This window comes from Pinus tabuliformis, chromosome Q (assembly GCF_031772625.1).
Source record: "Pinus tabuliformis cultivar Carrire ecotype Pingquan chromosome Q, CPIR1, whole genome shotgun sequence".
Taxonomy (NCBI): domain Eukaryota; kingdom Viridiplantae; phylum Streptophyta; class Pinopsida; order Pinales; family Pinaceae; genus Pinus; species Pinus tabuliformis.
The window spans coordinates 257,858,789-257,872,746 of record NC_142296.1 but is presented as its reverse complement, the minus strand read 5'-3'; the positions used below and the strand labels follow the sequence as shown (position 1 = coordinate 257,872,746).

General features: G+C 40.2%; 1 protein-coding gene across 1 annotated transcript; it reads left to right on the top strand.

Annotated features, from left to right (window-relative positions):
* Positions 1-323: 323 nt before the first annotated feature.
* On the top strand, positions 324-5,565 carry LOC149219141 (uncharacterized). Its single transcript, XM_089386714.1, has 3 exons — positions 324-1,997; positions 2,448-3,528; positions 4,742-5,565. The coding sequence occupies exons 1-3, from the start codon at positions 324-326 to the stop codon at positions 5,563-5,565; spliced, it is 3,579 nt and encodes a 1,192-aa protein (XP_089242840.1).
* Positions 5,566-13,958: the final 8,393 nt, after the last annotated feature.

The following is a 13,958-nucleotide window of genomic DNA, read 5'->3' as shown; positions in this document are numbered from 1 at the left end:
ATGGATGAAGAACCGAAAAGCATAGATTTGCGAGGACTTGACATCTTCGAGCTTGAGCAAGCTTGTAAAAAGAAAGACTATGACAAGATTCAAGAGCACCAGCTCAGTACACTGGAAGTCATTATCTCAAGGGCTTACCAGCAACATCAACTGGGCATACAGCTAGGTAGTCAGTGGGATGGAAGCTTCCTTCCTAAAGACTCCAAAAAACGCGGAAGAAAGACGGATCTTCAAAGAACTATTGCAATAGGGAAAATCCTGGTAGACTCAGGCAGATATGCTAAGCTGACTAAGTATTACAAATCCACCACCAATAGTGAACCATGAAGCTCACCTCATGGAACATAAGAGGGCTCAACAGCCCCGGGAAACTCAGGATGATAAAAAACATGATAAAACAGGAGCAGCCCCAAATTTTCTTCTTGCAGGAAACGAAATGCAATAGCAACACTCTGGGCAACATTCTTTCCAGAGCATGGCCGGGTTGTCACTTGGTAGCGGTGGATGCTTCGGGGGCCTCCAGAGGACTGGCTATTGCTTGGAACACACAAGCTATAACGCTTTCAGATTTTCATGCTTCCCATCACATCATTCAGGCTACTTTTCATATAATTGGCACCAACATTCATGGTCATCTGACAAATGTTTACTTCCCACAGGAGACAGGAAAAAAAATTGCTCTTCTAGATACAATACAAGCGCTTAATCTCAATAGAAACCATCCATTGTGGATCATTGGCGGCGATTTTAAAATGATCACCAAATTGGAGGAAAAATGGGGAGGACGCACTAAGCTAGACCTAGAAAATAGCCACTTTAAAGAATTCATCCAAAATAATCTGCTAATTGATCTGCAATTTTGCAATGGAATGCACACATGGAGCAATCGCAGGGCGGGCAAACATCAAATTGCTTCCAAACTAGACAGATATCTCATCTCTGACAACGTTGTGCATCTGGGGGGCGACATCACGACATCAATTCTTCCATTTGCAGGCTCTGACCATTGGCCTATCGCCATCCAATGGCAAAGACCAGGAAACTCGATCAGGCGTCCATTCCGATTCGAAGCGTTCTGGCTCACACACCCTGCTTTCAAAGACTTCATCAATTCAACTTGGAACAATTTCCCTGCGCCTGAAGGTTCAAAAATGTTCCAGTTTCAACAGAAACTCAAATTCCTGAAATCCCGAATCAAACAATGGAATCAAGAGATTTTCGGCAACATATTCCAGGCTCAACAAGATCTTAACAAAGATATGAAAGATCTCCAGCAACAAATTATAATAGAGGGATACAAGGAAGGGATTTTGGAGCAAGAGAAGCACATTCACAATCAACTGGAGGAGAGAAGACAGCAGGAAGAAATCCTCTGGAAGCAAAAATCAAGGATTAGATGGTTGAAAGAAGGAGAAAGGAACACCAAATACTTCCACAGAACAACAATTCAAAGAAGAATGCACAATACCATCTCTTTCATTCAAAAACCAGGAGGGGAAAGAGTGGAAAACCATGCAGAGATCGAACAAGAGTTCATCAATCACTTCCAGGAAGTCCATCAGGAACCCCAGATTGATAGACATCCTACCATAGAAAGGATCACTCAAAACGTGCCGAAAATTGTCACAGAAGAACACAACCAACTCCTTCTGCGACCAGTCATGCCTCAGGAGGTGGATTTGGCCATGAAACAGCTCAAGGAGGGCAAAGCCCCTGGTCCAGATGGATTCACCACTACTTTCTTCCACACCTTCTGGGACCTCATAAAAGAAGAAGTATGGCAAGTGGTGGAGGAGTCGCGGTCCTTTCATTGGCTTTTGCCTTCCCTAAACTCAACTTTCATCGCCCTCATACCGAAAGAAGAGAACATCAGTACTCCGGATAAATTTCGACCAATTGCGCTTTGCAACGTCATTTACAAGGTGATATCTAAAGTCATTGCCAACAGGTTGAAGCCGCTTCTGCCCCTGCTCATATCGCCTGAACAAGCTGGATACGTAGAAGGAAGACAAATCTTGGATGGCATCATTCTCACGCATGAAATCATACACTCCCTCAAGCATTCCAAACAGGCAGGTATGATTCTTAAGATTGATCTTTCCAAAGCCTTTGATAAGTTGAGTTGGTCTTACATTCAAGAAATGTTAACTGCCTTTGGTTTCTCCCCAATATGGACTCGCTGGATTCTGAGTTTAATCTCAACTACATTCTTCTCCATACTCATAAATGGCATTCCCTCTCATCCTTTCAGTCCCTCCAGAGGTATTAGACAGGGGGACCCCCTCTCCCCTTTTCTATTTGTTCTGATGGCAGAAGGTTTGGGACGCCATATCAAGCAAGCCCTCATCTCCCAGTGCCTCAAAGGTTTATCCATTCACAACTCTTCAGCCATTACTCATCAACAGTTCATTGATGACAACATGCTTTTTGGGTACCCCTCTGTTCAGGAAGCCTCCCTTTACAAATCCCTTCTGAATGACTTCTCTGAAGCTTCAGGAATGAGTGTAAACACGGCCAAATCGCAAATTTTCTTCTATCACACTCCCCCTATTACTCAATTTGCCATTGCTCGTATCCTGGGCTTCTCCATAGCCTCCCTTCCTTCCAAATACCTTGGAGCCCCCCTCATAGACTCTGCCATCAAGCACGCCTCTTGGCGTATGCTCCTTGAAAAACTTGAATCTCGCCTCTCCTTATGGACGCATAGAACCTTGAACATTGCCAGTAGATTAGTGCTCATCAAAGTGGTGCTTCAGGCAATGCCTCTCTACCTCTTCTCAATCCTGGCAGCGCCTAAATGCATCCTCAAAAAAATCAAAGCTCTACAGCGCAATTTTCTCTGGGGCGCAACAGGTACAAATCGCAAATGGGCCTTGGTAAAATGGACCACTGTATGCAAGCCAAAAGAACAAGGGGGAATAGGGCTGCGAGACCCCAGTCAAAGCAACGCAATCATGGGCGCAAAAATATGGTGGCAATGGCTCTCTGATCCCACTAAGCCATGGGCAGCAATATGGACAGCGAAATATGCCAACCATAGACCATCAGAGGAGCTCATAAGATTCATTCCGAATGACAAAGGATCACTAATATGGAACAGTGCGAAACAACATTATCTACTGATCCAACAACACAATTTTTGGGAAATAAAAAATGGCAGCACTGCCAGATTCTGGACGGATGCTTGGAACCAACTTCCAAAGCTTAGCGACCTCCTTATTCAGCCTCCTAGCCAAGATTGGGAAGAGCAGCAAAAGGTAACCGTCAAGCAACAGTGGAATCCGAAGACAGAACAGGGATATAGACAATGGAAGTGGATTGATAGGCTGATCAGGAACGCAAATGACCAGACTAAGGAGGTCTTGGAAAGGGAGCTACTAAATCGATGCATCAGATCCTCAGAAGGCAGGGATATATTAATATGGGGATATACCCCCAGAGGCACATTTACCACCAAAGAGGCTTACAACATTGTGAGCAAAGACACAGCGCCTCTGGATCCGATCTGGGACAGAATTTGGACACAGGGTACTTGGCCCAAAGTTTCTCTCTTCCTCTAGCTTGTTGGGCACAGGAAAATACTCACATGGGACAATCTAAGAAAAAAAAACTATCATGGGCCCTCTAGGTGTCCCAATTGTAATTCTCAAGAGGAAACGCTACAACATCTCCTGGACTCTTGCACTCTTGCTAATCAAATGTCGGAGAAAGCTAGCTTTCGATGCCAAAAAAGATGTAGAGGATCTGAAGATATCATCCATTCCATTCGTCATTGGCCTCAGCATCCATATAAAAGCAAGCTTCTTAACCACCTATGGAGTTTGATTCCCGACCTCCTTCTATGGACAACTTGGAAAGAATGGAACAAATGCATATTCAAAGATCAAATCACTCCTTCAGAAATCCTCTGGAGCAACTTCTGCATCAATCTTAAAGAGACCTTGGCGCTCCAAACTTGGACCCCGGATGATTTCCCCTCCCATGCAAAAGAGAAAGCCATATGGGAAAACTGGAACATTCAACTCCCACAAAGTACTCACAATCTCAGACATCCAGAAGGCAACGGCAAAAGCAAGCACCCATGGACCCCCCCTCCAAAGCACACTTTCAAACTCAACTTTGATGGGGCTTCAAAGGGCAACCCTGGGAAGGCTGGGTTCAGAGGTATATTCAGAGATCATCAGGGCTTGCCCCTCCTAATATACTATGGAAACATTGGCTGGGACACCAACAACTCGGCTGAACTGGAGGGACTCTAGCAAGGCCTCCTCCTATCTCAACGACATGGCTTTCAACCACTGGAAATCGAAGGTGACTCCCTATTACTCATCACCATGGTCAATCAACTTCTCAACAGGGCTCATGCGCAGAAAATAGCCAACAGCTGGAGACTCGAAGACAGATTGAATGCAATCGAACAACTGCTTCACACTAATCGGGCCATCATCTGCAACCATGTTAAACAGGAAGGCAACAAGGTCGCTGATCTTCTAGCCAACCTGGGGGTGGAAAATGGACATACTCTGATCACTGGAGCTCTGGACATAATCCAAAATCATGATCAAGAACAGGAATGCAAAATTCTGGTCCAACATGATGCAGATACCTCGGATGCGGGTGTTCAAATAGCTATCAATTTGGATGAGATAGAGGTGGCACGAGGAGGCACGACACCTGCCCACCCAGTACAGCATGATCAATTGGTTCATAAATGAAGGCTCTCAGAATTTGGTTTATGCAGAGTTCACTTGCTCGCTGTTAAATGGCTCTGATACTCCATCCCTGTCTAGCACCCTAGTTTATGCGCCCGCACGTGCCGGCTCGACTCAAACCTTGGCTCCATTTACTGCTGCAGTTATATTGGATGTTTCTCGAGACCTGAAGGAGATTGATATTTTAAGGCTCAATTATGAGCTGGCGGGGGAGCAAATTCTGGCGATTCACTCGCAGAATTCTCCAAAGTCTGGACGGAGCTCCGATTTTGGCATTATTTATGTGGGTCTCATCCTCACTGCTGCTTCTGGTGGAATGAACGGGGAGGCGACTCTGTATCCTAGCTCTAGTCTTATGGTAGAGCTGCCTCTGTCCTCCTTTTGGTTTTTATCCTGGGCACCAGGCCTGCGAACTGTAGTTTTCCTATTTTCTATTGGCCTGGTCTTTGTGGTCACGCGCTCCGCTGGCTTGGTCATCGTCGCTACCCCGCCTCGCTCTCTTACCACTGCTTCAGTCGTCCCGATGCCTCACCGTCGCCATCAAATGAGGTATCGACGAGGTCATCTTAGGTGGGTGCCTTCCAGCTCGTCCACTGAGTCGCCCTCCCCTTCAAGCGACTTCTCTGTTGGGCACTATCCTCGCACTCGAAGTGGAAGAGGGAATCCCTTGTATGGCTCTGCACTCTTCACCTTCTGCAGCGCTCTGAATCATCCAAGAATCACTGCGCATATTTCAGTGGTATTCCAGGAGGAAGCCCAAGAGGGAGAGCCTAGTTCCCATCAGGAGGGCCCAGGATCTGTTTCTGTTCCGACATCAAGCATCCAGTTGGAGATTGGTAGAGAGTCTTTGTAGGTTCCTGAGGCACCAGCCAGCAGCGCTCCGAATGTGGCTATGGCACCGGTCGACCCTGGTCCATCCAACTCAGCAGCTGCTCCTGAAGGGAACATGTATGATACAGGTTGGTGCTGGATTATTGAAGAACCTCCTGATGTTTAGCTTGTTTTTTGTTGTCATGATAGCTCGACAGGCGGCCCATACTATTGGGCATGTTTTTGTTCAGACGGTGATATGGAATTTCAGCTCTTTTTTTGTATTTTGTAAACTCAGTAAAAGGTTCAAGACTAAGCTCCCTGAACTGGGGCAGTCTCATTCCATGTTTATCTTGACAAATTTGCCTCTCTTCAGGGCAATGTATCTAACTTCGGTCTCGCTGTAATTTTATTCCCTTTTTATTAATAGACTAATCTTACTTAGAAAAAAAAAATTCATAATGAAAGTTGTGATGTGGAGTAAATATGATTTAGAATTTAAATCAATTTCAAAGAAGAGAAGAAAAGAGAGAGCATAATAGATTACTCATTCTTTATTAATAAGCCAAAGGTTTTATATAAAACTATAAAGAATTTATTTCCATTTAGAGCATAATAGATTACTCATTCTTTATTAATAAGCCAAAGTTTTATATAGAATTATAAAGAATATATTTTCATTTATTGTTTTTATTTATTATTTGATGTTGTGATTTCTTAAATGACTCTAATAACTAATAGATTACATATATTTATGCAATTCTAAGGTTAAAAGATGCAAATATTTAAGAAATTGGGATAAAGAAGTATTACCATGCCATGGGTGCCTATATTAATTCATTCTTCTCAGGAAGTTAACCTTCATGTGTCACAATCATTCCTCTCGATTTAGAAAAATCGTTCCCTCTCTATATGAGTTGGGGAAATGTGTTTTGAAATGTCACTTGGGAAAATCATTTTGCATGGTGATGGGCCTCCAAACTACCTATTTTTATGGTACATTCCATACATTTTTTCCCATCAATAACTTTCATGAAAATTTCATCCTTTTGATGACCAATATGATTTATTCTTTTCAATTAATATAATTAACTTAATGCAGTTTAAATTTGACGAATGATTAATCTTAGTGATTTATGGTTTTTGTTAGTGTGGCATATGTTATATATGATAGTGAATGTGATCCTAAAAAGTGTGGGATACCTTTTAATACTTATGTTTTATGGTTTATCATTTCTTGCTTTTTAGAATATTTTTCTTTATGGTTTGTGGTTTTCTTTATATGTGGTTCATGGTCCCTAGAGATTGGTGTTCACTACATCCACAGAGTATTTTTCCCGGGCAGATCCATATGAAGGGATCACTTCCTTTCGGCTCAAGCACGAAGCCTGATCCTGATAGCATCAAGAGAATTGAATCCATAACCTCTCAATAACAGAGTTGCTTTAACGACGAGGACTCGACCAACTGAGCTAACCCTCGGGGCTCATGATTTGTGGTTTCTTTCTATTAGAATAGTTTTTTTTTCACATTTACCTTATGTTTATTTCCTTAATGCACATTTACATTATTTTCATTTTATTTACTTGTCTTTTTTGCTCAATATTAGGTCACCCCATGACTATATGTTTCTCCTTCCTTGACTCCATCAAGTAATTGGATTGTATTTGTTGGAGTACATGCATATTACCTTACCATTTAGGAGGATTGCTATATCACAACAGAATCTATTTTTAGCAAGTGTTTCCATATAGGATGACATGTGGTAGTGATTGGGTAGTGATAATATAGTGACATGGTAGTGGGATGGCATTATAGTGAACTAATATGGCCTTTTCCATTAGCCTTAACTATTTGCCTTATACATTTCCTTATCCTTATCCTCCTCCTAGGCTAGGAAAAATTTTAATGATGGAAATTTGTGTTGAAGTATAAAACCTTGCCGAATCTTATTGGTCCTTAATAAGTAAATTACAAAATGTATAGCAATATTTTTGTAAAAACATTCAATATTTTGAGGATTTTATATAGTTTCTATAAAATTTTGATAATTTTTAAGGTTAAATAATTTTATTCTATAGAATTTGGGCTAATATTGATTATAAAAAAAAGGAAATTAGTAAAACTTTTTTGGCGAAAAAGCATGGAAAATTAACCCATGGGTGAAATTTAGCTCCTAAAATTTCCATGTCCTAGACAAGTGTGAAATTTTACTTAATAAGTAGCCTTCCTCTTCACCTTCTCCAATTATCCTTCTATTCTTAGATACACCTTATCTGATCCACAAACTACATCAATATTCCACTGGATAGTTCATCACAACAGATCTCATAAATTATACTTAAAAATCCAAAATCTCCACTATGAGGGTTTATTTCTCTTTAGATTTATATATATGTAAATAATTATTTATTACATATGTATGCAAATAATAATTATACAAAAAATATGGAATAGCAAAAATAAAAACTCACAAACCACAATTGACATAAGATATATCCTAAGAAACCCTTTCAAGAGAAAACCCAGCCAGAAGGTGAGGTCATTCTTCTCTCTTTCTCTTAATAGAAAATGGTTGCAAGTATAAAGAAGTAAGTCATGTGGCCTTTGGCCTACTACAGTGCACAAATTCTCTCTATGTTCTCTCTTCTTATCCCTCTTGGCTACTTTGCATGTCTATGGAATAAAATGCACTCGGAATAATGGAACCCCTTTTCCTCCTAGTGGCCCGATTATAACACAACCCATGAGCCTACTAGTGGTTAGATTTGACTCTTTCAAATCTTAACGCGAGTTTAAATAGTAACTCTCCTATAATATTAGTCATCATGATCACATGGATAGCCCCTTTTCCTTGATAAATGGGGGCTAATGTGGAATCCTCTTGAATTATGGTGGTTGAAATAGGAAGGTCAACTTCTGAGTGGCATAACTTTTGCATACTAACTCTAATTGAGGTGATTTTTGTGTCATTGGAAAGGTATCTATGTTTAGAATAATAAAAAATGGTGTGGCACTAAGGCTCATAGTTGTACCCCCAATAAATGTCATTGAATTCCTGAAACTACTATTGGAAGGTTTCAAACCACAATTTTCCAAACTAGATCTCGCTAGTAATGGTATGTGAGTCGATTCCTCCCCTTTTTCCACTCTAAAGCATGATGGATAAAAAACAATATAATGATCCAATACATATCACCCCTCTCCGGTACCCAAAAGCTTATACTAAATGAGGTGAGTAATCTTTTCATCCACGTTCTCTCGAGTGTACCATTTAGCTTTTCCTTGAAGTTGTCCTTTTAGCTGAATTTTCCAAAGGTCACGTTGTCCCTCCCGTGCAGTTCTATACCCCTTATGCAAAATTGTATCCTCCCAACTCTTCTTGGGCACCTAGTTCCAAATCCTCTATAGAATATTGAACCTCTTATGCTTCCTCATCTACCATGGAAGGTTCATAGAGTTTCGAATTCTTTACATTCACTATTGAGTAAATGCACATGTATTGGGGTAGACTAGTGAATCTATAGGAATTATCTCCAACATTTTCTAGAATCTCAAAGGGACTATATTGCATGACCTTTACTTTATTACCAAGACCCTGTAGTAACTCCTTGTTCAACTCTAACCATACGTTGTCTTACACCTTTAAGGAGTTTTATGTTCTATGTTGATCATGCGTAAATTTATATTTTTCCTATTTTGCAATGTGTCATGTACCTGTATATGGATATGCCTCATCTTCTCAACAATTTTTTCGTCCCTTAAGGAATCCCTTATAATATCATCCATCACTCCTCCTTGTTTCCCATATATAATGTGTTGTGGGGGGGCATTGTGCCTCAAAGACCCTTGAAGGTAGTGGAACTCTAGTAAGCGACAGGGTTGTTGGTTGGAGGATATTAGGTTTGGTACATTTTTCATGTAAGGCTTGTAAGGGTACCTAGAAGGTCTATGAGAGTATTGGAACTCCTGGAAGCCATAGGACTACTGGTTGGAGATTGTCAGGTTTGGTACCTTGGTTATGTGAGGCCTGAAAGACCTGTGTGGGTAATGGAACTCCTAAAATCCACAAGACCTCCTAGTTGAAGGATTTCAGGCTTGGTACCTTAGTTGTTTGAGGCTTGGAAAGGTACTTGGAAGGCCTATGAGGGTGTTGGAACTCCTAGAATCCACATGGATACTAGTTGGAAGCTATCAAGCTTGGTTCCTTGGTCGATGGTTGTTGGTATTGGGTGTGTACTAGGTTCTGGTGTGTTTATTCCCATGGATTCAAAGATTGATCTTGGGAGTGACCCATTGTTGAAAGGAAATGAACAATGTTGTCTATGGCTAGGTGGAATGTTGAAGGCTTGCAGCCCATTGCACATAATTAAAAGATAAGTATTATAATTTTTTGTATGATTTTTTTTAGTTTCAAATCATTTGTATATTGTTGTTAATGCATATGAGTCTTAAATTAAACGTATTTGTGCATATGAATTACACAATAGCATGGGCATGCCATAATTCCTATAATAAGATGAAATTTTCCAGTATGCAAGTTACCAAGGGTACCCAATATAGGATTGGGCCTCAAGAGAGGTAAGAATGAATTGGCAAAGGGTCGGTGGTATTAGAGCCCAGGATGAAACATTGAGCTTGTATGGGGCAAGCACAATTTTTTATATAGATATTGCAAGCAAAGTGTTTGATAAAACACTGGTAGGTAGATTCCTGCCATACGTTTGTCAGAATGCCCCAAGTGGAACCAGGGAAATTTCTAAGAAATTCAAGGAAATTCAAAGAATTAGAGTATGGAATATAACATGTTCTTGGAAATATCCAAAGATAGAGTATGCTATGAAGAAATTGAGGAAGTTTTGGGAAAATCCCAAAATTCTCGACTATTTTTTAAAATTTTACGCAACTTGGTGAAAAGGGATCAAACTACAAATTAGAGGGAAAATAGATATTGATCTATGGAAACCTCAAAATTGTTGGCCAATATCAGATGTGGGACCCCCCTCAAGGGTGAAGTTTAATAGGTGAGAAACATTATCAATGACATTTCTTCAGTGGTTTCACTTCACACTAAAAGCAAGTTAAATATCATTTCTAACATTGCAAAAGAGTTATAATTGGCCCACACACTTAGAGGGTGGTTTCACCTTTTTGCATAGTAAAGTTGTGATCGATAACATGTAGTTAGCTAGGAAAAATACATATAGTTCAATATTTAATGGTTTAGGTTGATTACAAGTGCCCCCCTCATGGTTAGCATTTAACCTAGGGGGTGATGGACCTCCAAATTAGGTAAACATAAGGCCCATCTAACCTTTCCTAGGCACATAAAGTTTGTATTAGAACTTCCTATTTTCACTTAATAAAATTTCCTTTAACTTAAATGATTTCTTAGGAAGTTTTAAGGAGTTTTATCATGCTTTATCTACCTAATGTGATTATTGTGCAGGATATTGAGAAGATTTTGCACAGATTACGAGGATATACAGTCATAGATATTCGTGGGGCCTTCCCCCTACTATAGAAGGTTTAAAATCACCTAGATTATGACAATAAATGTTCCTCCTATAGTTATGAGGTCACTAAGGGAACATGAGCTAGATTTCTAGGAGTTTTGGAGGGAAAATAATCCTCCTTTCAAGGAGGATGCCCCACATTCATGTTTTATAAATAAAGGGATCGAGTAGCCTATTAGGTAGCTAACAAATAGTAGAAGCAAGAGGATAACAGTGTAGAAATTTTGGTTTTCAAGTTTTATAACTTTTTACTATGTATAAACAATTCTTCAATTAATGGAAGTTATCTTTAGTTCAATTTTTTAGTCTACTTCTCCTTAAAGGATGTGAGATTTATTGGGTTAGACCCCACCCCAGGAGCTCAATACCCCTTCTGTAACAGCCCTGGTGAAAAGTTCATGTAATAAAAGTTAATAAAGGCAACATAAGATCACGGACAAGGGACACTTATTCCAAGCTAAATGTTGGGCAAAGATATCCTAGTGGGCATCACTGGATGTGTGTTTTGGCTAAGAAAAATTGGCAAAGGCATTAAAAGGAAAAAGGCATTTTTGTCACATTTATTTATGAAAATAAAGGAAATTAGGAGAAAAGTAAGGTGAAAGGTCACAGGTTGCATGTGAGGAGGAAATTGAAGGAAAATAATGGAAAATGAAGAAAATAGAGGCCTCATTAATAAAAAGGCTTCTGAGGATCAATTGGCAACCTTTTCTCAGCTCAAATTTTTGAGCTCTCTCATTATTCTCTCTCTCTCTCTCTCACTCTTGGTCACTTAGAGTTTTCTTGGAGCACTCTAGATTTCGATCAAGGAAGGAAAAGCAATCAAAGGGAAAGGAAGGAAAGCAAGGATCAAGGAAAGGAAAGTAGGATCAAGCCGCTTCAACAAGAATACTTGCAGGTAACATTTTTCATGTGTGATTTCCTAGCTAGTTTGGACATGCATGGCTTTACAGGTTGGTGTATGGTTCTGTTATTTTCGGTGGCATGGTTTTTCCAGGTTATGACAGTGGTTTTCAACCTAGACTTGCCTTTTTCCAGATGCCATGGTATGTTGGGATGTTTATCTCGGTTTTGATTTTTGGTTTTCCGAATAGATTTCAAAATCCGGGGCAGAGGTGGTCTCAAGGTTCATTCCCAAATACCTAGGAGTCCCTTTACCCATTTTGGCAGGATACACGGTAAAACCCAAGGGAGGAGTTTTGATTTAGAGCCTAGTGATCTAGGTTTGGATTGCGGTAAAGCCTAAGAGACTGGTATTGGTTTAAGGCCTAGTGATCCAGGATTGGATTGCGGTCAAGCCTGAGAGACAAGGAGATTGAAAATTCCTCAAGGGTAATGATGGATTCCAAATGGAATTTCAAGTTCAATTTGGTTTTGATCGGAGTATCGGTTTTGGTGTGATCATGGTTTGATGAGGGTGGAGTTGGTTTAACCTCTGGATTCCCTTGGTTGTTCATGGAGTGGTTTTTCTATGAGATACCACATTCATGCTTGGAATATGGCACGAGCATGACTGGCTAAAAGAGAGATTTGGTTCAACCATGTCTATGGTCGGGTGGTACGTGGAAGTCCTAAACCTAATCAGATTTTCCTATGATTAATAAAAGATAAGTTCTCTTACTTTTTCACTTATTTATATGTGGATTTTATGGTTTTCATATCTCTGATATTTATATGGTTTTATGTTGGTTATAAGCATGGTTAAATGACTAGTTCATGTCATGGTTATTTCATGTAATTACTTGTAATTGTTGAATGGATGGATGAAAGACCTAATTGATGATATAATAGTTCAATGGAGAAGGAGGTGATCCTTTTGGTTATGTTTTATAAGTTCTTTCAGCCATTTATGCTCTGTCTTGTATCCTAGACCTATAGGTTGCATTGATGACAAGTGTTTGACAAAATCTCAATCCTGATTGGGGATGCTCGGGGCTAGTCCTGAGGTTGATTTTTTATTTTTTTATATTTTCATCATGTCTTTGATGGATTTTGAAGGTTATAACAAGTTTTGGGCAGAGGCCGGGATTTTGGGCTAGAAAAGTGGCTCAAATCTCGGGGATGTTGGCACAGTTCTGCTGGAAAAATTCCAGGGATGTTGGCACACAGGCCTGTGAGAGCGACTTTGGCTTATGGTTGTTGTATTTCCTATAGAATGAGAATGACCAGGGGTGAAAAGGCTTAAATCACCAGTGGGACTCAGGGACAGGATGTCTGAGTGGCTGACATGTCTTGTGAGGGTGTTTTTACTGATATGGATGGGTTTGTTTGATATGTTTCATTGATTCCATTTCCTTAAGGTCACCAAGGAAGTTGAATCCCTTATATTAGCCTCTCTCATTACATGTTTACCCCGACTGGTCGGTTGCTTAGGTGGACCTGGGAGGAGGGGGTGTTACAAATTGGTATCGGAGTAGGTTGCGCTCTCTTTGGGTCATATATGATACCACAGAGTGGTATCAAAGCGTGGTTGCACTCTCCTTGGGTGAAGGTGCTTGGTCATGCATGCATGTTAGTTTCATGTGTGTCTCTGACTCTCTTACACTTGCATTCCATGTGCTTTTTGCATTGCATCATGTTGATCATGATTGTAGTAAAGTTGTCATGAGGAACTTGATGTGATTTTCTGGGATGCACTATCAAAAGTATATGATTGGTTATATGATTATATGCAGTTTGAATACATCCTTGTATGTTAGGTTGCATTCTTGAATGTTTTAATTACATGTATCAGTCTTGTAGGTTGATTATAAGAATTGATCGCTTATGCCTGACTACATGCATTCATACGTATGTGTAGTTGATTAGGAATTACTTATGCATGTTGATAGTTTCATGTGGAAATGTGTGCAATGGAGTAATGGTTGTTGTCATGCATGAGTTCATAGCATGCTTTGTTGATATGGCCTTGAATTAATGA

Bases quoted from the DNA above. Each gene is read 5' to 3' on its own strand.
- LOC149219141 (XM_089386714.1), top strand. From the start codon at position 324: ATGAAGCTCACCTCATGGAACATAAGAGGGCTCAACAGCCCCGGGAAA. The intron at 1,998-2,447 runs GTAGAAGGAAGA...CCCTCTGTTCAG, and splicing joins CGCCTGAACAAGCTGGATAC to GAAGCCTCCCTTTACAAATC. The intron at 3,529-4,741 runs GTACTTGGCCCA...TGGTTTATGCAG, and splicing joins GGACAGAATTTGGACACAGG to AGTTCACTTGCTCGCTGTTA.